Source organism: Trichomonas vaginalis, chromosome VI, assembly GCF_026262505.1.
Source record: "Trichomonas vaginalis G3 chromosome VI, whole genome shotgun sequence".
Taxonomy (NCBI): domain Eukaryota; phylum Parabasalia; order Trichomonadida; family Trichomonadidae; genus Trichomonas; species Trichomonas vaginalis.
The window spans coordinates 2,810,630-2,835,913 of NC_067208.1; the positions used below are offsets into that span (position 1 = coordinate 2,810,630).

General features: G+C 30.7%; 12 protein-coding genes and 3 pseudogenes across 15 annotated transcripts, besides 3 other annotated features; 12 read left to right on the top strand and 3 right to left on the bottom strand.

The window, feature by feature from the left end:
- Positions 1-35: part of a mobile genetic element that runs on past the window's edge.
- Positions 36-1,407: 1,372 nt separating this feature from the next.
- On the top strand, positions 1,408-3,530 carry TVAGG3_0795540 (vacuolar sorting protein 9 (VPS9) domain family; the record flags this gene model as incomplete). The annotated part of the gene is made up of 1 exon (XM_001306555.1): positions 1,473-2,660. One exon carries the CDS (start codon positions 1,473-1,475, stop codon positions 2,658-2,660), a length of 1,188 nt encoding a protein of 395 aa, XP_001306556.1.
- Positions 3,531-3,737: 207 nt separating this feature from the next.
- Positions 3,738-4,778: a mobile genetic element.
- Positions 4,779-4,973: 195 nt separating this feature from the next.
- TVAGG3_0795560 (uncharacterized protein) lies at positions 4,974-6,192 on the top strand (the record flags this gene model as incomplete). The annotated part of the gene is made up of 1 exon (XM_001306556.1): positions 5,087-5,485. The coding sequence occupies one exon, from the start codon at positions 5,087-5,089 to the stop codon at positions 5,483-5,485; it is 399 nt and encodes a 132-aa protein (XP_001306557.1).
- A 619-nt stretch (positions 6,193-6,811) lies between these two features.
- On the top strand, positions 6,812-7,399 carry TVAGG3_0795570 (uncharacterized protein; the record flags this gene model as incomplete). Its single annotated transcript, XM_001306557.1, has 1 exon — positions 6,941-7,366. One exon carries the CDS (start codon positions 6,941-6,943, stop codon positions 7,364-7,366), a length of 426 nt encoding a protein of 141 aa, XP_001306558.1.
- Positions 7,400-10,585: 3,186 nt separating this feature from the next.
- Positions 10,586-11,053, top strand: TVAGG3_0795580 (uncharacterized protein; the record flags this gene model as incomplete). Its single annotated transcript, XM_001306558.1, has 1 exon — positions 10,586-11,053. The coding sequence occupies one exon, from the start codon at positions 10,586-10,588 to the stop codon at positions 11,051-11,053; it is 468 nt and encodes a 155-aa protein (XP_001306559.1).
- A 1,629-nt stretch (positions 11,054-12,682) lies between these two features.
- Positions 12,683-25,284: part of a mobile genetic element that runs on past the window's edge.
- On the top strand, positions 13,136-16,442 carry TVAGG3_0795600 (annotated as a pseudogene). The gene has a single exon. A coding segment is annotated over exon 1 (3,307 nt).
- On the top strand, positions 16,475-18,084 carry TVAGG3_0795610 (annotated as a pseudogene). Its single transcript has one exon. A coding segment is annotated over exon 1 (1,610 nt).
- TVAGG3_0795620 (protein of unknown function, DUF4106 family) lies at positions 18,461-18,997 on the top strand (the record flags this gene model as incomplete). Its single annotated transcript, XM_051247130.1, has 1 exon — positions 18,461-18,997. One exon carries the CDS (start codon positions 18,461-18,463, stop codon positions 18,995-18,997), a length of 537 nt encoding a protein of 178 aa, XP_051082605.1.
- On the top strand, positions 19,002-19,790 carry TVAGG3_0795630 (uncharacterized protein; the record flags this gene model as incomplete). Its single annotated transcript, XM_051247131.1, has 1 exon — positions 19,002-19,790. The coding sequence occupies one exon, from the start codon at positions 19,002-19,004 to the stop codon at positions 19,788-19,790; it is 789 nt and encodes a 262-aa protein (XP_051082606.1).
- On the top strand, positions 19,871-20,501 carry TVAGG3_0795640 (uncharacterized protein; the record flags this gene model as incomplete). The annotated part of the gene is made up of 1 exon (XM_051247132.1): positions 19,871-20,501. A coding segment is annotated over one exon (631 nt), but the record flags the coding sequence as incomplete, so codon positions are not given.
- TVAGG3_0795650 (Poxvirus D5 protein-like family) lies at positions 20,705-21,055 on the top strand (the record flags this gene model as incomplete). Its single annotated transcript, XM_001282117.2, has 1 exon — positions 20,705-21,055. The coding sequence occupies one exon, from the start codon at positions 20,705-20,707 to the stop codon at positions 21,053-21,055; it is 351 nt and encodes a 116-aa protein (XP_001282118.2).
- Positions 21,094-21,438, top strand: TVAGG3_0795660 (uncharacterized protein; the record flags this gene model as incomplete). The annotated part of the gene is made up of 1 exon (XM_001280918.2): positions 21,094-21,438. The coding sequence occupies one exon, from the start codon at positions 21,094-21,096 to the stop codon at positions 21,436-21,438; it is 345 nt and encodes a 114-aa protein (XP_001280919.2).
- On the top strand, positions 21,489-21,908 carry TVAGG3_0795670 (protein of unknown function, DUF4108 family; the record flags this gene model as incomplete). Its single annotated transcript, XM_001286429.2, has 1 exon — positions 21,489-21,908. The coding sequence occupies one exon, from the start codon at positions 21,489-21,491 to the stop codon at positions 21,906-21,908; it is 420 nt and encodes a 139-aa protein (XP_001286430.2).
- Positions 21,925-22,377, bottom strand: TVAGG3_0795680 (uncharacterized protein; the record flags this gene model as incomplete). The annotated part of the gene is made up of 1 exon (XM_001286428.2): positions 21,925-22,377. One exon carries the CDS (start codon positions 22,375-22,377, stop codon positions 21,925-21,927), a length of 453 nt encoding a protein of 150 aa, XP_001286429.2.
- TVAGG3_0795690 lies at positions 24,089-24,507 on the bottom strand (annotated as a pseudogene). Its single transcript has one exon. A coding segment is annotated over exon 1 (419 nt).
- TVAGG3_0795700 (KilA, N-terminal/APSES-type HTH, DNA-binding family) lies at positions 24,710-25,267 on the bottom strand (the record flags this gene model as incomplete). The annotated part of the gene is made up of 1 exon (XM_001298053.1): positions 24,710-25,267. One exon carries the CDS (start codon positions 25,265-25,267, stop codon positions 24,710-24,712), a length of 558 nt encoding a protein of 185 aa, XP_001298054.1.

Below are 25,284 nucleotides of genomic sequence, written 5' to 3' on the forward strand. Positions count from 1 at the left end.
GATTGAAGGTCGCGTCATAGCGGTGTAAGTGCACCATTAAGACATTTGGATAATATTCATAAACATATCTAGTACGTTCAAATGTTTTGTTGAACAGGTTTTATCGCGAAGTACAAATTTTATGTATATCTAACATTTAGAAGTTTTATCCCACATAAAGAACTTACTAACGTGTTTGTTTTTTGACATAATTATGTTCTTATTTTTCCTTATACTAAATAATCTCAAACTTTCCTTGTTTATGAGTATTTTATTCCACATTTCATAAATAATTCATAAAAACAGTTTTAAAACAATGCGAATCATTTTCAATAATATTAAATCTGTTTGGTGTTAACTAATCTCACTAGTCTTGAAATAAAATAAAAATAAAAAAAAATGAGCTTGTTATTTTGATTGTTGCTCTCATTTTGAAGCTTGATTCATGAGAAAAGAAAATCTTAATGCCAATATAGAGATAACATGAAAATTATTGAAGATTTGATGGTAAAAAGAAGTTTTCTTCTGATAGCTGCATTCTGATAAATAATTACTCCAAATAATAATCCTCAAAATAAACAAATAAAATTTCAAATATCAGATGCTACAAGGCCAACCGATTATTGTCATATAACAAAAATAAAAATCAACGTAACGAATTATGAATAATGAAATAAATAAATGCATGATTATTAAAAATTCCAAAATATTATTACATTTACCGTTTTTGATACCAAATATATGCCTTATTAATTTATCAGCATTAAAAATACCATGAATAATAAATAGCCAATGTTAAACTATGTGCTCACAAAAATACTTCTTCTAACTTCAATATGATTTTTAAAAATATAAATTCTTTCGAGAAAAAGTATTGTTTCAACTTACAAATATAAGAATTTATGGAATGTGATTGATTTTTCACATTCCAGTTTGATATTAACATTTTTGCCTATAGATTGAAATTACATTAAGTTCTATGCATTATACTTAACAACATAATATAGCATATGACTATATCATCAATAAATGATATAATAATAGGTTTATGAAAATTTTTGGAGGATAAGTAAAATTGAATTGCTTTTAAATTCAATTGATACTCAAAAGAAAATTCAAGTTAAATATTGTATCTTTTTAATTGTACATTATCATTATTTTATCAATTAAATTTATATCAACTTTTCAATGTAATTTTGGCTGTGCATAAATCAATTCTATATGATGTACTTTAATAAAATATAGAGGCAATAATAAAAATTTATCTTTTCAATATAAAATTTTCGAATGCGTAATTATTATCAATTTTTAATGAATTTTACTATCCTCTATATTCTTATAACTATTGATTTAAGTAAATAAAAATTTATCGCTCTCAATACAAATTCAAGCCAAAGCACGGTGAATCATCCATTATTCTCTCATATGCGTCTATCAATATTCCGTAAAATTTATTGGTTGTTTATATTCAGAGCTTTACAATCAATCATAATATGAAACTGCTGAACCACGTTCCTTCATACAACCAACTTCTCAATTTAAAAATCAGTAACATGGACGCACGTGGTGAAACATCAGCAATAGCATATAACAACTTTATCTCAACTCAATTTAACTTAATCACGCTATCTAAGATTAAAAACAACATCACGCCTTATACGAAGAAAAAGGTTATTGCCAAAGAAAAGAAATATAGGCATGTAGTCGGAAACTTGGTAATTGAATGCTTAGATCAAATCAACAAATACAAAGCCAAATTAACCCAAAAAATCATTAACATGTGTGCACTGACATTTTTCGAGATAAACTCGAATATTTTGTTAATTGACTGTTTTGATACCCATATCTATAAGTTTTTGGTCAAAGAATCTCATTTACAGAAAATAACACGTGCCAGAGCCAAATTAGACCAAATTGAATACATCATTCAACGACTATCCGTAATTCTCGACGTATTGCATTCGCTTCCTGATTGTTCTGATTCGTTGGTCTCATTTAATTTTGGCGAACTCATTACCGAACACCAAAACAATACAACATCGTCAGAGATCAAAGCAATTGACGCCAAGATTGCTGACTTCAAACAAAAAATCTCTGAAGAAAACACAATTTATTCTCAAATTATTCAATTTTACTTAAGCTCTGATGTCAATGAGCTAAGTTTTAATGATATCATCAGTTTTTGCAGAAATTCTTCGCAATCATCACAAGAATATTGTCTACTCTTTGATGAATTGATTTCTTTTGCTTGGCAACAGAAAGAATACCCATTTACGACCACCAAATTCACTAATTTAGATAAGCTTCGAGAGACTACCATTGCAGATTTCATTGTTGGAGAAACAGATAAAACACAAATCAAAAATATCACAGAAAGTTGGAAATATTATCCTGTTGTTCAGAAAATCGAAGAGCTTGGATTCGAAATCAGCCCACGAAACATGATAAACATACTTTGGGATGCTTGTTCAATGATTCCAAAGCTTATCAACAAAAGTGACGCAGAATTTGACCAAATTTTCCCAATATTCGCTGCTGCTTTCTCAACTGCTGCTTTAAGTTCTCGAGAAAACCTTCTTTCTTATATTTACGATTTCGCCAATCAGAGTTTGGGATCTCCTCAAGCATCTTTCATTGCTACGTATATAGAGACTTTGAATTGCCTTGCTAAGCAATATTAACCATGAAATTTAATTTTTTATTTTGTTATTTTGTTTTGAATAAAGATTATTATGAATTGAAGTGTCTTTTACTTTTTGATATCAGTTCATTTAGCTGTGAACGTATATGTTATCCTATAAAACATGATAAAGAAATATATTCTTTCCATAATATCTTGACAGTTATTGAAGAGAACATTTTTCTTCAGTGAGTACTTAATGGCAAATAAGAAATGAATGTTATTTGTAAATTGCAAATAAATTTCACAAAATATAGATAATCTATATTCCACAAACTTACATTTAATATATTTATTGGAATATATAGTATATTAATTGCCAAACACGTTTTATATAACAAATTTCGAATGTTGAAATACAAAAAGCATTATAAAAAAGAATGTAAATATGTATATTTGCAATAATTGTCTTTATTTGATTGGATCAATATACCACATATAAAAAAATTAATGTTTTACTTTGATGAAATTATCAATATCCGAAATAAAATAAAATTTATGATTTCGTATGTTATAGACAACGCACAATCATATTTCCTTAGGGAAAATTTTTTTATATTTAATTTTGTGAGAAAAACGCTGTAGAATTTGAGAAATATGAAAATAATTGTCTCCGGAGAACATCATAAGTCTGATAATTTTACTAAAATATTAAATTTTCCTTATCACTAAAGAATTAATTTCAATGTTCTAATTCAATTTTTCTATACTAACGTTATGATTACAAATTTCAATAAACTATCTCAATTTTCTTAACATGTTATCTTTTTTTCTAAGACAAGATTTGATATTGTATATATTACCATACAAATATGAATTCTAGTCGATGAAAGTAATTCAATTTTTATCACAAAAATCTTTTTTAAAGTAGGAAATATTCTGTTACGAGTACTAAAGTGATTTATTAAAAAATTTTCAAATTCTCAAAAAAATTTAAAAATGAAAATTTTAATTCCACATATGATTTCGAATATTATATCTCGTTATTAAATTCAATGTAAGAAAAATCAAATAATTTATTCAATATATTTTTGAGGCATGCAATTATATTTTCTTATTTGTTCATGTAATATATTAAGGGTGCACACGAGAGGATCATGTAAACTTCAGAATTTAGAACCTTATTTTTAGGCATTATCTTGGCTACCTATTTAGGCTCGAAAAGCAAAAAATATCAAAAAATACAACTTGACTCCATTCTGACCCTTTCATGGAGGTAGTTTTTATCCGCTAGTATTTTCCCTTTGAATCTCTTTACAATTCGAAATCAAGTTCAAATCTCAGTAGAAGAAAGGAAGAATCGACTTACTACGGTTGTAATACGAATAAATACATATATTTAATTATTTTTATTTACATAATAATTGTTTGAAGCTCATATTCCATCAAATTTTTAAATAAAAACATTAAAATGTTGAAAATTTTCATATATTTTAATAGGGTTTTGGCACTTTATTGAGGAATTACTACATACATAGTCGAACTGAACTTGATATTTTGAAATTTAAATTATTTATCAAAATTAAAATTTAACTTGAAATTTATAATTATTTAGTCATACTTTGCATAATTCTAAGTAGATTTTGTAAAAAATCAAGAAAGAAAAAATTTAACGTGCTTTATTTTTTCTTTTTTATAATAATACATATTATTATATAATTAACATATTCATAATGTTTCACCCTTTCAAAAATATAATCCTCCTCCTCTCAAATAAACGTACATACGGGTGGCCTCTTTTTTCAAAAAATTAAAATTTGAAATTTTGGGCTCAAATATCAGAGATTTTATCAACCTTCAACGATATATGTTGTCTATATCAGACCTCCTTTCTTTTTGATACTTAACATTGTTCCTAAATCTTAGCCGTTAAGGCTGTTCTGAAAATATTTTTTTTTCGAAAAAATTCGAAAAAAATTCTTAAAATTCAAAAATCCCTTAATTCCTGAGGATTTTGGAAAAAAGTTTTTACATGAACATGTGTATATTATATGAAGTATATTGATAAGGTAAAAATCAAATTTTATTGCATATTCATCGAGAAAATAAACTAACGAATCCCTCAAAATTGAGAGGGTAATCCTCCTCCTCTCAAATAAACGTACATACGGGTGCACCCTTAATAACTTCAAAATTTGAATTCTTTATTCAATATTTTTTCTTGCTCATACGAAAATTGTATCCTAATGTATATCAGTAACATGCTAAATTAATGCAAAACAATCTCTCACAAAATTTTCTACATTTTAGTATGTCCATTTAAATTCAATGAGAGTCTCACAATCATTTCTTTCTAATTTTTTCAAACGATATTTTTCAACATTTTAAAATAGTATAATAATATCATTTTAGTCATTTTCATAATTTTTTTGAAATGAATCCCATATTCAAAGTATTCTCAGAAAAACAGAACTTCATTATTTTTCAATGACTACAGATCTCGCAAAGCTCATCTTCCAGGAGAGTCTTCTCCCAAGTACAACATGGACATACAAGTTCTTATCTCAGACACAGAAATCAGTTAAAAAGCTTAGAGAGAAGGATTATGCAAAATTAATTAGTAGTTTATTCGAATTCTTCCTGCAAAATTCCACTACCTCATTGCAAAAGTTCAAAATATCCCAACTTATCTCTTCGATAGTTATTCAAAACCTTGAACGATCAGCTTCAATAATTCCAGAATACAAAGATTCCGTAATGAAACATATTGAAACATTCCAAGATTCTTCCATATCCAGTCAACAAAGAAAATTATGGAAGGTGTCTTCAATCCAAAGCCAAATTCTGTTCAGACTCGAAACCATTCAAGCTCTGGCGGCCCAATAAAATCCACTTCTGCATCTCCTATCCAGTGGAATTCGGAAAAATCATGGAGTGAATCTCATTAATTGTTTTTTTAATTCTGTTATAATAAAATTTGTTTGTATTTGATCGTTAAGTAAAACTCTTTTTGGTTCTATTTGTTACCGATTAGAAAATTATCTTCGATAACTCAAATGTTAGTAAGATCTCATTCGATCGAATTGAATTAAGATTTTTAGATCACAAAATAGAATTAATTGTAATAATTTATGAAGTATTGAATATAATTAATGTACCCGTAATACATTTTGTTTAAATTCGATTGAAAATTTGAGAAGATAGTCATCATGAGGAAAATGTGTTACTATTCAACTAAACTTTGTATTTATTGTAACAATAGCTTATTTTTAATTATATTTCCTCCAATATAATCTAAACGAAATTATATTTTCAATTTTGATATAAAAATTTAAGCCATGCAATCATATTTTATTAGTTTTATTTAATTCTGCTTGATGAACTTTAGAAACTAAAAGGAAAAAAAAATGATTTTATCTTTTTACTAAAGATAACCCTTGAATTGAAAAAATACAAAACAATAAGTACCCATATGAGAAGCTGTTTTGATATTTTAATCAATAAATTTGAATACCGATACAATTAATATTGCAAATTATTATAACCAAATCATATGAACGTTTAATTTGAGTCAAAAACATTATAGGTATGGATTAATTTCTATGAAAATTCATATTCAAAAAAATATATCAATATTGAAAAAAAAAATTTGTAATTGAGGTGTATTCTTAAGATATGAAAATTTATATTGGATATATTATAGTTTTCTGTCATAAAATTTAATGAAATTCAATAAAAAATGTTGAAAATATCAAAAACAATATTTCACTCTTCAAACTTATATAGAAAGATTAAAATCAATACGTATTCCATGATTAATGCATTCAAAATACTTTGAATTTAAAATATATGATGAAGGGATTTTATGAGTCCACTTTGTAATCTCTAAATTCCTTTACTGATATTTACCGATAAAATTTCATTCACAAATTTGCAAAGAGATTATTTTGGACACATTGCATCAATTAAGATAGGTTTAGCAAAAGGACTTAATTGAAAATTATTTGATACACCGGACCAATTAATTTGAGGCCTGTGTAAAACCCAACTTACAGCAGATAATCTATGATAATGATGTATTAGAAGGAAAAGAAGTTCCAAAAGCAAAGGTTCAACTTTTGGTGAGAACTAAGATTTGAATGTCTAATATTCAATTAAAATTCATTGTATATTGAATCTTGAAATATTTAATAAATTTATGAGTTAGAAATGCTGGGTTTCGTCTTTTGGAGATAAAGTAATTCAAGAAATTTGTTAACATTTCAAAAATATTTGAAAAGAAATAAGTTAGTATTTATTAAAATGTTTGAACAGAATTGGAATTGTATTACGTGTAATCAAATGCTGGCGCCTAAACCCAAAAAGGAGAAGTCATCACAGACTATTAGAGACTATAAAAGAATCCAGCACCGCGTAAAGATGCATGCCGAGAAAATCGATTTTGTTTCATCATATATCGATAGATATTTTGGAACTCATGTAACTATTGCTATTCTAACAACTCTTGCAAAGATAACAATGGAAAAATATAATCTAACTCTAGATAGATTAGAAAGACGTAATCGCATTGCTCTTCTATGTTGGTTTGCAAGGAACTGGGGGTTCGTTTATCCAATTCTCAAAGACAAAGATTTTAGATCAAATCTAATGAAAATATTTTGTCAACTAAATTCAACATTCAGACCACAGGAGTTTCCAACTATTCCAAATCTTCAAGGTAGTTACATTGATCCAAGTGACTTAAGCTTCCTGCTTAACTATCATTAAACTTGTCCTTTTTTATATGTAATCCAATAAAATATTCTTTAATACATGTTAAATTGAATATATTTATTCAAAAATTGAATGAATTCAAAATATTATGATGAAACTGTTAGCCTATAAAAGATAATAGTTTTTGTCCAATGAGATGACATTAATTTTTAAAATTAGAGATTTACGTTTAATACATAAATTATAGAATTCAGAGAACGATTGAAAATTTTGTAAGGTAATAAATGTCAATTGGGAAGAAAAGTGAGAAAATTCCTAAAATGCTAAAAATGAATTTTCCAAACGTATTTTTTTATCGCATTTTTTTGATTTTGAAAAAAATTTGGAGAGAAGAACTCTTCGTTTTTGAATTTTATCACGATGGTTTTAAAGTATATTAGACACATGTATTGGTATTACTATTTTTGTATATTTTGAGAGAAAATCCCTAAAAAGTGAGAAAATCTAAGACGGTTTGAGAAAATATATAAACTATTGAAAATTTGAATTAAACTTCTAATTTGGAAAAAAGAAATTTGGAAAGAAGAAAATTCAAAAATCGAGATTTAGACTCAGTATCAAATGGAGAACAAAATGTTTCTTCATATGAAGGAAAAAAATTTTCTTGAGAAGAAATAGAGTTTTTAAAATTTTATTGTATGTAATGAAATAAACAAATATTAAAATTATTTTTTGATAACAAGAAAATTCCCAACAGAAAATATTTGAGACAAAGAAAAAAAGAAAATTGAAAAATATTACTCTCCTTTATATTTCATGAGATTTTAAATTTATTCTCATAAAATTGACAATTTTATACGTTTAGATGAAAATAATTGATTTTGCTTGAAATAAAAATTATTGTTTGCTTACAGCTATCAAATAGATTTTTGCTATTTTGATTAAAATTTGTTAATCAAATTAATAAATTTTTTCTAAATATCTTAAATATCTGGATCACTCACTGATACAATGAATTGAACGATAAAAATAATACAAACTCAACTAAGTTTCCTGTCTTTCAACTAAAAAAATTATGCAAATTAAATTAAATTGTTTATGCAAATATTAAACAAAGATAAAGTAATTACAGTTATCATAAACTTTATGAATAACTCTGTAATTGGTTCAGATTTTCGTAAAAATATTTTTATTAATATCGATAAGAATACGTTTACCTACTATCACAACATATCGATAAACAAGAGTAGAGTGATTTTTATCATCGAAACTTTTTAAAAGCTGTAAGCTGGAAGTAAAAATCTTTTTTTTTCTGAGTTAGTTGTAGAACTATTGATGCACGAGTTATCATTGTGATGTAGAAGGATGTCAATGTACTGACTGAAGGATATGAAGTGAATTGAATTTCATTGAATTTCAATTTGATCAAAATTTGTTGAAATGATATGAATGTGTCAACATCTGTATCACTCTCTTTCACTCCTTCCCTATTTTTTCGAGAACGAAGCTAGCTCAGCTTTCGCTAAGCGAATTGACACTTTTGATGCCCTAAACGTACATGCTCTCAAATTTATCTAAAAAAATTATACCACCTAAACTAGTATATTCTTATTTTAAATATGATATTATCCTTAGAATCCACATTAGAATATATTTAAATCAACTTTTAAAAAAGTTCGAATCCTGCGCGTCTCACTTTTTAAATTTTCGAAAAGGAAAATTATATTCTCCTAAAATGAAAACAATTTTTCGAATTGACATCCTTATTTAATGCAATAATCTTAGCATAATAAAAGAATTCTTGCCAAAGACAAATCTGATGAGACCAACTATTGAAATTTAAAGGATTTAATGATAGTTTTTTAATATCAATTAACATTATTATTTGAATATTAAATTGATATGGAAAATGATGACAATTACAGGTTATTTGTCAAACATTCTAAATCAAATTGCCTAATTGGTAATAAATGCATCTTCTCATATTTTTGCATTGTTTTTATGATAAATCATTATATTAATGACGAATAATAGAAACATGATAAATTTTAACAAAAAAAAGTGTTTACATATGATGGTCATTATAAATTTCATATATTTAGTTCATGTTCCAATAGTGTATATATAAAACACATATGAAATTGTTGAATACTTAGAATTTCACTTAAATTTCCATTGATTTTTCTATTCTTTGATACCAGAAATGATGTACATTGCTTCACAAATTATTTAGCTCTCTGATATAAAATCATATCCTAGATTATTTCGATATTTAATGAGATTATTTCAGGTTTTAATTTCTGATGTTTATAACCAAAATATTTTCAAAATCATGGATTTACACGTTCAACAAAGCCTATTACTAGCTTAAAAATGACTATTATTTGCAAAACTAAATTCGACATAATAATTCAGTCAATTTGATGTCTCTCATTGCTTAGGAATCTACTTCTATTATTTAATAGTAATTTTAAATATGACCAAATACAAAATAATAGGAAAAGAAACAAAAAATTAAACATATTTGTCCGAGTATTTTATTTGTTCATTTCAAAGCGAGAACATTGGATTTTGATTGTATTTATTGTGATGGTTGCTATGTAAACTATCTAAAGAACTACTAATTTCTGAAATCTTAAATGGAAGTTATTTTTTGTGAATATCTTAAATTGAAATTCAGCGTTTAGATAGGAATATCTTTTTAAAGCTTAATATTACGAAGAATATTAATCGTACTGTATATGATATTTATATTTTCATACATTTTTTTATTTTGTTCTCAAAATTTGTGTTACATGCGAATTGTTAAAGATGATAGCATTGTTCGAATAATTCGCTTGGCTAGATGCAGATAAATGATTCAAAAAAATTGAAATGCATTATTTAGAATCTTCTGAAAAACAATTAATGACATTGTTACTGTACTTAAATATCTCTTCTATTTTTCCTAGAAATAATAATGAAAATGTTGTTTGAAGGGAATAAATATTTTCGCATTCATATTGGAGCTTAACACAAGCATGCATGAATCAGTAATGGGGTTCCGATTTTATGATTTCAATAACTTTTGAATCCCATGAAAATTTACAATTTTATGAATTTGTATTTATGCACAAATGCATTCAAACAATGAATATCTTTGTTGAAGAATTGTTGTTTGGGTAGCTATAATAAATCGTTTTGGATTCATTTCTTTTGTGGTTAATTCAAAATTTTTGTCTATTTTCTTAGTGATATTCAAATTTTAAACTTGAAGTTTATTCATTTTAATCAATGCTAATTTATCCTCAGAATTATGGACCATATCCATATCAAATGCCAAAAATGTATACCAAGCGAACAACACCTCAAAGTGAAAGGGATTATCTAAGGGTTCAGCAAAGAGTAATGTTAAATGGGCATAAGATATACATCGTCTCAAACTTCATTGACAGGTATTTTGGTACCCATGTTACCATCGCAATCTTAACATCGCTTGCCAAGATAATAATGTCTAAACATAAGATCAAGCTTGATCGTTTAGCCAGGCGTAATCGACAAGCACTGCTATGCTGGTATGCGGAAAACTGGGATATCATATGCCCGGTCTTAAAGCAGAAAGATTTTATAGACAAAGTAAAGTTAATAAATGAAGAAAATATGAAGATACAGAAAGAAAAGAAAGAAGAAGAGCAAACAGAGCAAAAGATAGAAGAGATAGTGGACCCAAGCGACTTGGTTTCGCTGCTGAACAGCCACTAGTTGTTTACTTTTAGAATCCTCAATTTTCACATGAATTTGACATATGAATATTCGGTTATTTATTCAGAAATTTTGAGAGACAAAAAAACCATATGTACTGAATTCATATTTTTGAGAAGGAAAATTGGAAGGGCTGATTTATCATGAATAAAGTTGTTTTATTGGGGAGAAGCTTCCTAAACTTTTTAATCCCATAAATATGGTCATTATCTGGAATAAAGAGTTAAGCGTCATATGTCACTTTTTGTACTAAGGAAACATCGACTTTATGCGTTATGACTTTTCGATGAGGAAACAAGTGTTCACGTATTATAAACTTCCTTATCCCAATAAACCGGCCCTAAACATAATTAATTTTAAGCATTATAATGGTCTCTTTTCTATGATAACCAAATCAATTTGGTTATCATAGAAAAGCACCAAAAACTAGAATAGGAATCGGCAATATGGAATTATGAAACAACTAGGATAAAATGGATATGGGACATTCATGAATGCATTCACTTTTTTCAAGACTTTTTAATGAATTTCAAATTCCTCAGATTATTTTCAATAGATTTTCCGTACCATATCATTTTTATTAGACAAAGCTATCTTTTCGATGAAATTTTTGCAAAAATACTCTGTTTTGAAAAAGATTTATGTAAATTTTTTGATAAAAGTGTCTTGAATGATTATCATTGATAATACCATTCCAATTGAATGCTGTTTTCGGCTGCTTTTATAAAAATTTGATCATATTGTACTCATAATTTTTTTTGTATTTTGGTCAAAAACTAAGCTAACATCAGCTGTATATTTGCATAAGCCATTAATAAGCTTTGGTATAGGTTATACTGAGTTTAGACGATCATACAATTTAGACTTTTTTCATTTAATTTAGTCTAACAAAGAGTGATTATCTTACTATTTGATTCATAAATATATAGGAAATAATAGTTTTATACCTTAATATGATAAAATTTTATAAAATTTTCCCTTCTCCTTTGGCAATATTAGTCATTAATAGATATATTTAACATGATGGTTCTAAATATATGAATAGATAAAATTTTCCTTTCAATTTTACGAACCAAATTTATTACCATATCCTAAATTTTTTCTATGTTTATAGACCTTTGGAACTTTGTATGAAGTCTAAATATACATGTAGAGTATTCAAACAAAACAAATATCAAAATCTAAACCTTTGAATTACCTTCAATGCTTAACCGAATTACTAGATCTTATATATATGTGTGTACTAATACCTTTTGATGCATAAAAAACTCCAAAAGAGTTTCATTTTTAAAATAGTCGATATCAATTCAAAAAATTGAAACTATACCGTCAACTGTCAATTTTTCAATAGTTCGTTTTTTTAAATGTAATTGCTTTTTTTATATGCATTAATCATTTGATAGTAGTGGGATCAAATTACATATCTTAAAAATGTATTCCGAGTGGAAAAAAAATCAATAGAATTGACCACAGATATCTGTTTAATCCAAAAATATTATTAGAATCATATTTAATAAAAATGCTATGCTTTTAGAAATAAACGGAAGAATAAACGCACTGTTTCAAACCGTCAAAATTGAATTTGTGTCAAATATCTTGAATTTACAATTTTAGCTATTTAGATAATTAAAAAAAAAAAAAAAAAAAAAAAAAAAAAAAGGTAGTGGGGCTTCCAGGCACTTCGTGCCTTCTAGCCCTGAAGATGTTTAGTATAAATGAAGTTTTTATTCGGAAAATTGTTAGTCTTCTGGGTCGAAAACATTATATAATGTGTCGCTTTTCACAAATTATATATGTTTTCATGTTTTGTCAAACATGAACGTAAATGTTTTGTCAAACATGAACGTAAATGTTTTGTCGAAACTTCTTCATCGTAATGAGTGTAAATGACCAAAAAATAATGTTTAGGGTAGAAGGTTAGATCTAACCTCCTTTCTACCCTCATTTCTACCCTCTTGAATTTTCATGAATTTTCATGAATTTTCATGAATTTCATCGTACACTTTGACCGAGTAGTTTTTTGTGCTGAACAAAAAGTGTCATACAAACATCTGTCAAAAACCGTTTTTTACTTCACTTAAAATGCCACGTAAGCTACGTAAGAATATACGTAAGAGGAAGGGAGCATTGAAACATCCAAAAGTAAAACTGACACCACAACAACAGTTGCAACAACAAATGCTGAATGACCCCACTATGTTGCAACAAATGTCAAGCAATCCTATGCTTTTAAACCGAGTCATTGGTGCACAGAGTGGAGGTTTAAGAGCGGCACTTTTAGCGAAAATGGCAGGCTATGGTGGAGCTGCAGACGGAACAGCCTATAACCCTCAAAGTCAAATGAATTTGAGTTCACTCAAAAATCAAATAACAGATGTCAAAAAGTCAAACATAGACATACAGAAACAAATAAGTGAAAACGAAAAGAAACTAGAATATGACAGACACACAAAGAAACTCAATGAGTTAAACGTAGAGAAAAAGAAGAAAGAAGAACAACTGAAAGAACTAAGTACAGAGCAATATGCGAAGAAAGTGTCAGAAAAAGCAACAGAAGTAGCAAAAATGGAACAAGATGTTATAAATTTGAAAAACCATACTACTCAATATAAAGTACTGAAAGATGAAGAGATAAAACAAAAAGCCCTGAAGACATATATGGATAGCGATGAGTATAAAAAAGAAGTTGAAGCAAATGTAAAGGCAGAAAAACTTTTACAGTTGCAAAACCAAACCGTACAGTATGAAAACTTAGCACAAGAAAGTAAAAATAACGACGCAGCCATGCAAAAGGCAATGAAAAGCGCAGAATATATAAAAGCTAACAATGACTGGTTAGATGCCCAAGCCAACGCCAAAGCAGCCCAACTTATAGGGTCAATAAGGACAAAAATACAAGCGGATGAAGACAGTTCAAATGAAGCTTTAACAAATGCTGACTTTAAGAACGCCTTCGAAGCTCTTCATAGTAAAGTGAAACTAGTGAACGATTTCTCATCTGGAAAGAAACTGAAGTCTGAAGGTTTCGACAAAGAGTTAAGAGAAGTAGCACAAAATATGACGAAAATAACAGATGCAGCAACTAGACAGGCAGTTCAAAGTGCCTATGACGCCGTTAGAGCAACTGTTGTGGAAAGTCAAGAAAAAGAGTTACAACAGACCAAAACAGACCTAGTAAATGCTTTCTTAAGAACGAAAAGTCAGGTAGGACATTATGCTGCAGATGGAACATATGTGCCAGCTGGTGGAACTTATATACCACCAAACCCTCCAAGAGAAGCACCTGCACCAGGACTACCTAAAACATTTACATCGTCACATGGACACAGACACAGGCATGCACCAAAACCAACACAACAACCAACAGTTCAAAACCCTGCACAGCAACAACAACCAGAGCAAGGACAACAACCACCTCCACAACCAGCACAGCAACCAACAGTTCAAAACCCTGCACAACAACCACCTCCACAACCAGAGCAAGGACATAAAAGAAGTAGAGAACAAGGAAACCAAGAATTCTTAAAAATGCTTAAAGAAGAGTGTGGTTTCCCAGATACTGTTGACTTTAGTGACAGATATAAAGAAGCTATTAGAAAGTTCAAGGATGGAAATACTGACCCGAACCTATTTAGCTTTATGACTCAGCACCAAATGGGATATAATTTCAAACCTGGAAAATACAAGCTCGCTAAGAGATATGATTTAATAGCATATCATCCAAATGACATGAACGAATTTACTCCGAGATATTTGATGTCAGAGCTAAATGACAATTCAACTTTCGTCATGAAACGCGTAAAAAATAGAGACGGAACGAAAGAACAAAGGCTTATGAATGCGGATGACGTAGATAGGGAAATTGTTGAAAACGGTCTCGGAATATATGAAATGCCAGCAGATGAGGTACAAGAAACTCCACAGGAAGAAGTTCAGATACAACCAGACATGGAAGAAATAGTTCAGCAACAACAGCTAGAAGAGCCTGAAGGAAACGAACAAGTCCCTCCTTTGGAAACTAACTTCACAGAACTAGATGAAGATTTGGAACAGCCGAAAAATCTTGACCCTCAACAAGAGTATGCGGAGAATATGGAATCTTTCCAAGAGTCTAAAAAAAATTCGGCTGACATAGTAGAAGAATATCGAAAAATGTTTGCCGACATACAAAAGACTCCAACACCAGATGAAAATATTCAGCATAGAATGGAAGTACTGAAAGAAAATGTACGCAAATACAACAACCCTTTTTACTTACGACCATATAACGTTCAATCTTTGGATGAACTCGGTGAAAATAAAAGGTTAAATTTCAACAAAACATATAGAAATGAAACATTGTTTAAAGTTCATTCAGAACCTAACCAAGATGGAAACAAACCTACTTTTGTTTCTGCAGACTATGGAACTACAATGAGATGGGGTCATAAAGCTAATTCGGATAGGTGGTTCATAAACTTACAACCTCAATTCCAAGAAGTTGTAGACGCAATGGAAGTCAATGGTGAACCAGATTTAGCTGGTATTTTCAGCGCGGCTTTAATGCCGTTGAAAGATATGAAAGATGCAGATATTTTGGACCAGTATGAAATGAACATGGCTGAAGGAAATATAACACCTGACGTTCTAAAACATTTATCTCAAAGAACTACACAGAACCATAGAGATGGTATATTTGGTGAAGAGTTTAGAAAGAAAGTTAGGGAGAGAAGGAAGAGAACCTATTGTACATGACCTTGCAAACGAAAGTTTGCAAAATGTCATAAAAACTTACTTTGCAGACAATGAACCGAGAAGGGATGAATATTTAAGAAAACTCAAATGGACAGTACCAAATGAAATGTTAGTATTGAAAAACATGTTCCTTGACAAAATAAAACCAACTACAGAAATAAATGACGCAAGACTGAAACGTTGGGTAGAAGCTTTCCCATTCACAAAGGATATTATTGGTAACATGGAAAGAAAACCAGAATGGCTACAAAAACATATATTTGGAAACGAGCATATTCCATATGGACAGGCACTGTTTGAAGAGCTTGAACCCGAAACTCAGGAAAGAGTCATGCAAACAATACGCGAAGACTCAAATACAAACTATGACAAAATCTTTCTAGGATATAGGTTACCTGAGATGGGCGACCAGAGCCCAAAGGCAAAAAGGACATGGGAAATTTACAACATACTAGGTGAACATGAGGCAAAGATGCAACAACTTGAAGCAGAGGGCAAGTTACCAAAGAAGAAGAGAAGAGTAGAACAAAGTGAAAGTAGTGAAGAAGTAACTTCATCTAGTGAAAGTAGTGGCAATGAAGGAAAAAGAAGAGTTAAAAACTCAGTCAGGAAGAAAGTAAAGCTTGTGCCAGGTGGGTTTTATTATGACATATAAATCCAACTATTCTATATTTTTACCCATATGAAATGTACGCCGCTCAGAATATAACGCCAACAGTTTTGGATGCCATGAACGGAAATGTTTCTGAATGGTATAACGAATGCGACAATGCCATTAGAAGGTCAGAAATAGTTCCTGGAACTTACGAATATACAACTGCTGTTTCTTATGGAAATGTAGGTGAGTTTGGAGAAGGTTCTTCAACAACAGTAGATATTGCTTGCGACAGGTTTCATATTATTTCTATTGACAACTCATTCTTATACGTGGAACAAGACATTGAAATAAAACCTTCTGCCAAGTTGTCTGACAAGAAAGGTTGCAATGGAATTTTCTATATCGGATACCAATATGCTCCAGAAGTTTTTATGGGATATAAGATATATTCTAACTCTGACCTAGTTCAAACAGTAACATGGGCAAACTATGAATGGTTCGCTTTGAGAAACTCAGTACAACCACAAGCTAGAGAACAAACAGACCAGTATGCAACTATTGAGAAAATAAGAAGACTTGACCCTAACGTTCCAGGAGTTTATGTTAACCTTTCTGGTTCAGATGGAAATGCTGTCACTAAAGTAAAACTGAAACTTAGAGTTCCTTTGTCATCTTTCCTCATCTTCAGGTTTTTAAGATACTTGCCAAACTGGGCAGGAAAAATTTCTATCGAACTTACTCCAAGCAAAAATAACTTAGTCATTGCACCAACACAAGACCCATTCACTCTTACAGACGTAAAGGGAGCAAATCAAACGTCATTCGCCGAATTTTGCAAAGACAAAGTTGACTTAGACTTTGGTTTCTCAAACCTCAACACTGAAGTAAAGTATTATTTCAATGCTGCTGGAACTGCTTGGGACCCAGTTAGGTTTACATGCGAAAAATTTGAATGCAAGAGAATAGAAAGCAGACTTGCAGTCTATATGTTGGACCCAGATATTTCAAATGCTTTAGCTGCCAAATATATTGCAGTTCCACTTATGTTCCCTATACACCAAATATCTGTCAAAGACTTTGCAGGTGAAGTTGGAAACCAAAATCCAGGAACCGCAGGTGCAAGAACAGATATTGCTTTAACAACTGCAATGAAACACGCAGATACTATGTTTGTACTGTTCAGACGAACTATAAATGACTATTCTTGTTTCTACAACCCTGGTATTAAATATCATATAAACATAGATGGCAAATATTATCCAAGAGAAGAATATTTACAGTTGAGGATATGAGGTCATACAACTTGACATTAGATGCTATGAACTTTAACAACAACTTCACAACAACCATTAACCCTGAAATGCAAAGTTCTATTATGCCATATGTGAAAGTATGGACCCATACAGGAAGTCAAAAAAACTCAATATACAAATGGAGACCGTTCAAATTTTGGCTTGGCATTCCATTTGCTGACTCAGAAGACTTTATGGGTGGTATTTCAACTGTTGGTACTGTACAAATACAATATACTGGTGACAGAGACGGTCCATATGAACTGAAAGCAAAGAAGTTTACAAAACCAATAGCACTTTTCACGGAAGATGCTCTTTTGAAGATTCGTTCGATGAAACCTGCTGGGGCTCCTCAGATTGGCATAACGACAGCTTCCATCGAGCAGATTTTGGCAGCAGGTCAGTAAGTTGTTCTTGAACTGACTTCTCTCCGTCAAATATTGACAGTACGCCAGTTTTGACATAATATTGTATTATAAACTTTCCTTTAGAAATATCTGTAAGTTTTGAAGTTATATTTTTGTCTGCTTCAAGAACTTTCACCATTTCAGTTATACCAACTTTCTTTGCTTTATGAAAATATTTTGGTTCAGCAAAGACTGCTATTCTATAACATTTACCATTGTTTGTATAAAGAACTATTCTGTCAATGTATTTGTATTGTTTGTGAGTATAAACTTTGTTCTGCTTCAATTCGAAGAGATACTCAAATACGTCCATCTTTTTATTCTAAGTAAAATGTCATTTCCGAAAAATAAAAGCGTAAGTGTTTCAAAAGGTTTAATGGCGGTGGCAGATGTGAAGTTAAATTCACCAACTCAAACAAACAGTCAAAGTGTTGTTGTCAATGTCAAAGACAGAAATGTTGAAGTGGGGAAACCATACGAAGACGAAGATGGTATAACAATAGTTCCTGTAAAAGAACAACCAACATATCCTGAAGTTAGCAGAGACTTAAGTTCTGTTGCAGATATTCGAAACGACTACCAACAACTGAAAGACAAACTTCAAACTCAGGAGAAGATTTGTCAAGCTTTAGGTATAATGTTAAACTTGGTCGAACACAATCCTGTAAAAGTGAACTCATATGTCATCGCACCTCATGAAGTTTTGAAAGAACTATTGAAACTTTTGACAGAGGCAGACGATATAAACATCAAAGAAATAGAACCCGACGTTAGTTGCTGTGGTGTTTCATATAATGTCATTGACAAGATATACGTTATGAAAGGAGGTGAAACGTTGAACTTAAAATATAGTTTCCCAGACGTTATAAAAATATTTGACGACCACAACATTTCATTAAAATTTATTTGCTAAGTAAATGGCAGAAGATATAATGGTTTATACTATTACGACTAAAAACCCTGAGTCATATAATTCTATAACAACAAACTTACAAAGTCCTCAAGGACGATATTGTAAACTAACCTTAAACACAATGACGACTAAAGCTTGTTTTGCTCTTTTGACACCAGAAGACTTTATTGTTGTGAATGGTAAAAAATACTCCTTTGAAGATACTTACTCAGATATACCACCAACAGGTTTTGTTGACTTATTTAATACTTTAAGGACGGATGTAACATGTGCTGCAACTAGAGCAGGTTTCATTATGTTTGGATGTCCGACTGAGTTTACTATAAACAATATGAGCTATAATACAAAACTTATTTCTGGTTTTTACTACCAACAGTTTCCTATAACAGGAAAAGGTGTCATACAAGGAATGTCTATTCCATTGACATTAAGCACACCAATCTTATATATTGTTTCAAACTTAGGTTCAAAGTGTTATTCGAATGTCGACAGAAACTACTATGACCAAAAGATACTTATGCGTATAAATAACACATTCTCTGCTGGTTTGCCTATTGTTCATTCGAATGCAGAGTTTTCAGCTTTAGTAAACTCAAACACTTTAGCAAACATAAACTTAACCTTAGTTGACGCAAACTTTGTTCCTGTAAAACTTTTATGTCCTATGTATTTGTCAATGACGGCAGAAAGTTTCGAATTGGAAGATGCAACTGGTGAAAGTATTGTATTACAAGAACAACTTCAACAACAAATAGCTCAAGAACAACAAATGCAACAAATAGCTCAAGAATAAAAAAAAATATTTTTTTTATTTTTATAAAAATGTACAGAATAGATGTTTCAGATTTTTATGACTTCCAAGCGTTCAGAAATATGTGTCCATTTAGAGACTATAACAAAGCAGTCGAGAATTTGAAACGTTTAGTCATTTATGTTGACTCTGCCCCAGAATGTTATGTCATGAAAGAATGGGATGTTGTCTTTAACAAACCAAGAGCAACAATAGTTTCAGAACAAGAATGTAGACAGAAACTTAAGAAAATAAAAGTCGTACAAGTTGGCATGAAGATGTTAGATGCTTGGGATATCTTATTGTCAAAGTTAGAAGATTTTTCAGTTCGAGGTATAAAGTTCTATACACCTTCTCCAAACTTCTATTCTATCTTCACTGGATATAAATATGAACAAGTAGAATGGAAACACAGTATTATAGAAGCTTGGTTAGACCATGTCAAAGAAATTATATGCAATGGAAACGAAAAGGTTTATGAGTATATCTTATGTTGGTTTGCAAACATCTTACAACATCCAAGTGCTAAAAATGAAACTGCTCTCATTATAATTGGAAAACAAGGAACAGGTAAGAACACATTCTTTACAGATATTTTGTGCAAACTGTTAGAAGGTTATTCGAACCCTAATATGACAAACTTAGAAAACATCTGTGGCAAGTTTAACTCCTCAATAGAGAATATGAAACTTATAGTATGTAACGAACTTCAAAGTATAGATACAACAAAAGTTTTGAACTCAGATGCTTTGAAGAGTCTTATAACAGACAAAGTTGGAGTTGTTGAAAGAAAATATAAAGACCAAAGAGTTTGTGAAAATGTTGCAAATTTCATTATGGTTTCAAACAATGCTGTTCCGATGAAGTTAGAAAGTTCTGACAGAAGATATGTAGTTGTCAGAACGTCAGATTCTCATATGCAAGATACAGAATATTTTGACGACTTAGCAGAAACTTTGACATCTGACTTTTACAACCACTTGTTCTCATATTTTATGACATTAGATATTTCAAAGTTCAATCCAAGACAAATTCCACATACCGAAGAGAGACAAACATTGTTAGAAGCAAACAAGAGTGTATATGAACTGTTCATAGATGAAACTGACTTTGAGTGTTTAGATGAAAGGTCATTGTACGATTCGTATAAACAATATTGTCAAGAGTATGGTTATATGACAGCATCTAAACGAACATTCTTGGCAAATGTCAAAAGTCTTTTAGACGTACAGAATGGTGTATATACAAAGAAAATTTTTTCTGAGTAAATTTTAAAAAAAAATATTTTTTTTATCCGATAGAAAAGATGACAGAAAAATTAACTTTTTACATAGCGCCAAACCCTTCTTGCCCACATCTTTTTAAGCCACAATATATAGACATAGAACTAAATAGAGAAAGCGAAATTCCACAAACAGAAGAAAGCGAAATTCTACAAACAGAAGAAACATATAGAGACCTAGATAACGAAAATGGATATGCGCTATTCTGGTTAGATTGTCCTTATGAAATGTATGAAAAAAAGGCTTTATATGAAGAATATAGAAAATATTGTCATGAAAACGATATAAGACCAAGCTCTAGAGAAAAATTCTATGCTGGTATAAAACATCTTTTCGAAGTTCAGAATGGCAAATATATAAAGAAATAATTTTTCTGAGTAAATTTAAAAAAAAATATTTTTTTTATCCGATAGAAAAGATGACGAAATTCATCTCAGTAAACAAGTACATGTCAGGACTTAAAGAAGAACTAGACCCATTCACATATTTGAATGTTTACTTCTACCATTTTGAAAAGTCTTCATTCAGCAAAGTTTGGAACATCGAACCAGTTAAGTTTGCTATTGTGACTAAAAATGGTGCGAAATTTGAAGACTTAGACATAGAAGGTTTGTTAGCAGTCAAAGAAAGTTTTGACAGAAGGTTCTCAAACCTTAAAGAAGGCAAAGCATACAAACTTGTTATACCTTATGAACCAAAGAAAGCAGACGACTATGAATATTATGAGTCTAAAGTTGTAGAAGTTCAAGGTAAATTGGGTAAAAAGATTTTAGAGTCTAAGCCAGTGTTTGCTCCTAAAGAGGAAGAGAACATTGACATTGACCCAGAAATGTTCTAAAAATAAAATTTTATTTTTACATGTCAAATTTCTTTTTCTCTGGAACTGGTTCAGGTTCTTTCTTCTCTTCTTCTACTTTCTTTTCTTTCTTTTCTCTCTTCTTCTTTTCTGGTGGAGTTATGTCAAATTTCTCAGAACCATATTTTTGTAAAAGTTCTTTGTCATTTAATAGCTCTTCTATTCTGTTTTCTATTTCATCTTCAAGAACAGCGCATGTGTCTTCTTTGCATTCTAAGAACTTTTGTTGGACTTCATCTTTCCAAGAGGCGTCATCTCTGTCAACAAGTCTGTCATTGACAAACTTAAAGACTGCTCTGCCTAATGTTTTATGGTTCTTGTCATATTCCCAGAAACAGAACTTTAGAACAAATTCACCTTTCTTGTTTACACTATGTAAGATTTTATGGTCGACAGATGTTTTGCTGTCGAAAAGCTTGTCTCGAATATAGATAGCGAAATCGCTAGACATTTTCAAAAAGATAAAAATTTTAATTTTTCTAAAAATATGTTAGAAAAAAAGTTTGCTGACATTGACAAAAAATTTGAGAATGTTTTAAATAAGAACAAGAGGAAGTTAGAAAATGCTCAGATAAAACCTATACATGACAAGTTCTTATTTGCTCAGAATGGTATAACAGGTCTAATCGCACCGCCTGGGTCGGGTAAGACTTTCACTTATCTTAAAATGGCTGCACAACAACAAGAACTAGATGAGAAGAACCCATTCTATGAGTTAGTTGTTATTTGTAGTACTTCGGGTCAATTTGACCAAACCGTCAATTCGTTCAAAGATATTATAAAAAAGTCTAAGTTAGTATGTATAAAAGACTCTGAGTTGTTAGATTGGATAAAGAAGTACCAAAGAAGAGTTTTGAAGTACAATGCTATAAATGAGTATATAAATTCGAAGTTTAAAGACCCAAATGAGGAAATGCAGAGAATATTAGAGAAGAAACACTTCAGAAACAAACAGAAAGAGATAGAATACATTTCGAAGAAATTGCAATCTTACGATTGGAAAACGTACCCTCATAGATGTCTTCTTATCTTAGATGATTTCGCCTCTCATCCTTTGTTAAAGAATAGAGAACAAGACATGTGTCGAATTCTTAAGAAGCTCAGACACTTTAACATCTCAGTTGTCATTTGTGTACAGACAGCCAAGAGTTTAAGTAAGGATGTAAAGAGAATACTTACTGACATTATACTTTTCCCTGGATTGTCCGAAGACGATTTCATGGAACTTATGAAAGAGTCCATGGCAGGTAAGTTTGACAGATATGAACTATGGGAGAAGTACAAAGTCATACAAGACCCTCATACTTCTTTCAGAATTCATATCTACGCAAACAAAGTTCAAATTGTAAAAAGTCAAGCGTAAAAATGTAAGTGTTTTAGTCTTAGTCTGTTGTGGTTCTGCAGCTTTCGGTTCTTCTGGCTTTGGAATGGACTCGGTTGGTGGTACGTCGGACATTCGTTTGTGTCCTGTCGGAAGGAAGAACTTTTCCTGTTGGAAGGAAAAACTTTTCCTGTCGGAAGGAAGAACTTTTCCTGTTGGAAGGAAAAACTTTTTCTGTCGGAAAGAAAAACTTTTCCTGTCGGAAAGAAAAATTTTTCCTGTCGGAAAGAAAAATTTTTCCTGAAGGTCGACCAAAAAGTTCTCAATTTTCGAAAATTTGAATGGTTTACGGACGGACAACAGGAAAATTTTTTCCTGTTGGAAGGAAAATTTTTTCCTGTTGGAAGGAAATTTTTTTCCTGTCGGAAGGAAGAGTTCTTCCAGTTGTCGGGAAAAATTTTTCCTGTCGGAAGGAAGAACTTGGAATGTCGGAAGGAAGGACTTGGAATGCCAGAAGGATTTGACAAGACAATTTACCTTATAGAGCTACCTGAGCCATCTTTGGTGTCAAGCTTGAAAAATAAATGGTTCATCTACTCTACTTGTTTGAAGTTGTCAAAATACTCTGTTATTTTTTCCTTTAACAATGGCAAATCTTCTTTGAAGGTAAGAATTGTACAACCTTTAATATCATAGTGTGTTTGAGGTAACGTATCTTGAACTATTTGTTTCACATCTTCATTTGGTGTCATTGAAATCGGTAAGTTTTCGCGATAGAACCAATTTCTGTCAGATTTGTAAATCTTAGCAAGGTCGTAAAAGCTCTTGTTGTTTCTTCTGACTAATGCAACATAACCATATCTCTGTCTTCTTCATTTTCCATCTCTTCAGTATAAATCATATACTTATAGTTCTTTTCCTTTCCTTTTGGTACCGAACGTGGTATTCTTTTCTGTATGTTTTTGTCTTTTGCTTCAAGCTTGTTTTCCATCTCTTCACGTTCTTGTCTATGAATTTCATCTAACATCATGAAAATATAACAAGCATAGCGAGGTGAAGCCCACATTGCAACAGCATTTACTAAAAGTCTATGAACATAATATCCTTTCAAACCATTTGGCAAATTTTTACGATTTTCGTATGGAATCTCGTTCCTCGGTTTTTCGAGGAACGCAAACATATGAGGAAATTCTTCTAAAAGTTCTTTTGTCTGCTGGTTTTCAAACCAATGATATGCTTGCTTTGTAGAACGAAGAGCATTCAAAATACTTTGCATTTGGTACATGTCATCTTTGACCGAACGAATGAGACGTAACTGTTTGTTATATTGTATGTACTCATATTCTTCATTTATGGCTTCATGGACTATAACTGTTGTTGTGTTCTCTGTTGTTGTCATATCTGTCCTTATATACAAAATAAAAAAATAAATAAAAATAAAACTAACTTTATTTTTTCTATCTTAAGGAAATTCATGATTTTTGTTGCTGAATTCAATAAAAATATATTTTAGGTGAAGAGGTGAAGCCCACATTGCAACAGCATTTACAAGAAGTCTATGTACATACCAGCCTCTCAAACCATTTGGCAAATTTTCACGATTTTCATGAGTTTTAGGCGAGTAAGATTTTTTACCTACTCGCTGTTCTTCACGATTTTCATGAGTTTTAGGCGACCCCGAAAAAAGTCTGGGTCGCTGTTCTTCACGATTTTCATAGAGTTTTGGCGACCAGGTTTTTTTACCTACTCGCTGTTCTTCACGATTTTCATAGAGTTTTGGCGACCCGCGGTTTTCTACCGGTCGCAATTTTTCACGATTTTCATAGAGTTTTGGCGACCAGGTTTTTTTACCTACTCGCTGTTCTTCACGATTTTCATGAGTTTTATGCAAGACCGAAAAAATTCGGTCTAGAGAAATTTCACTCAAAAGTTCTTGTGTGCTTTGGTTCCTAAACCAGTCTTTAGGAAGCTTAGTGTCTGGAGCATAACATGCTGTCAAAATACTTTGCATTTGGTACATATCGTCTTTGACTTTCA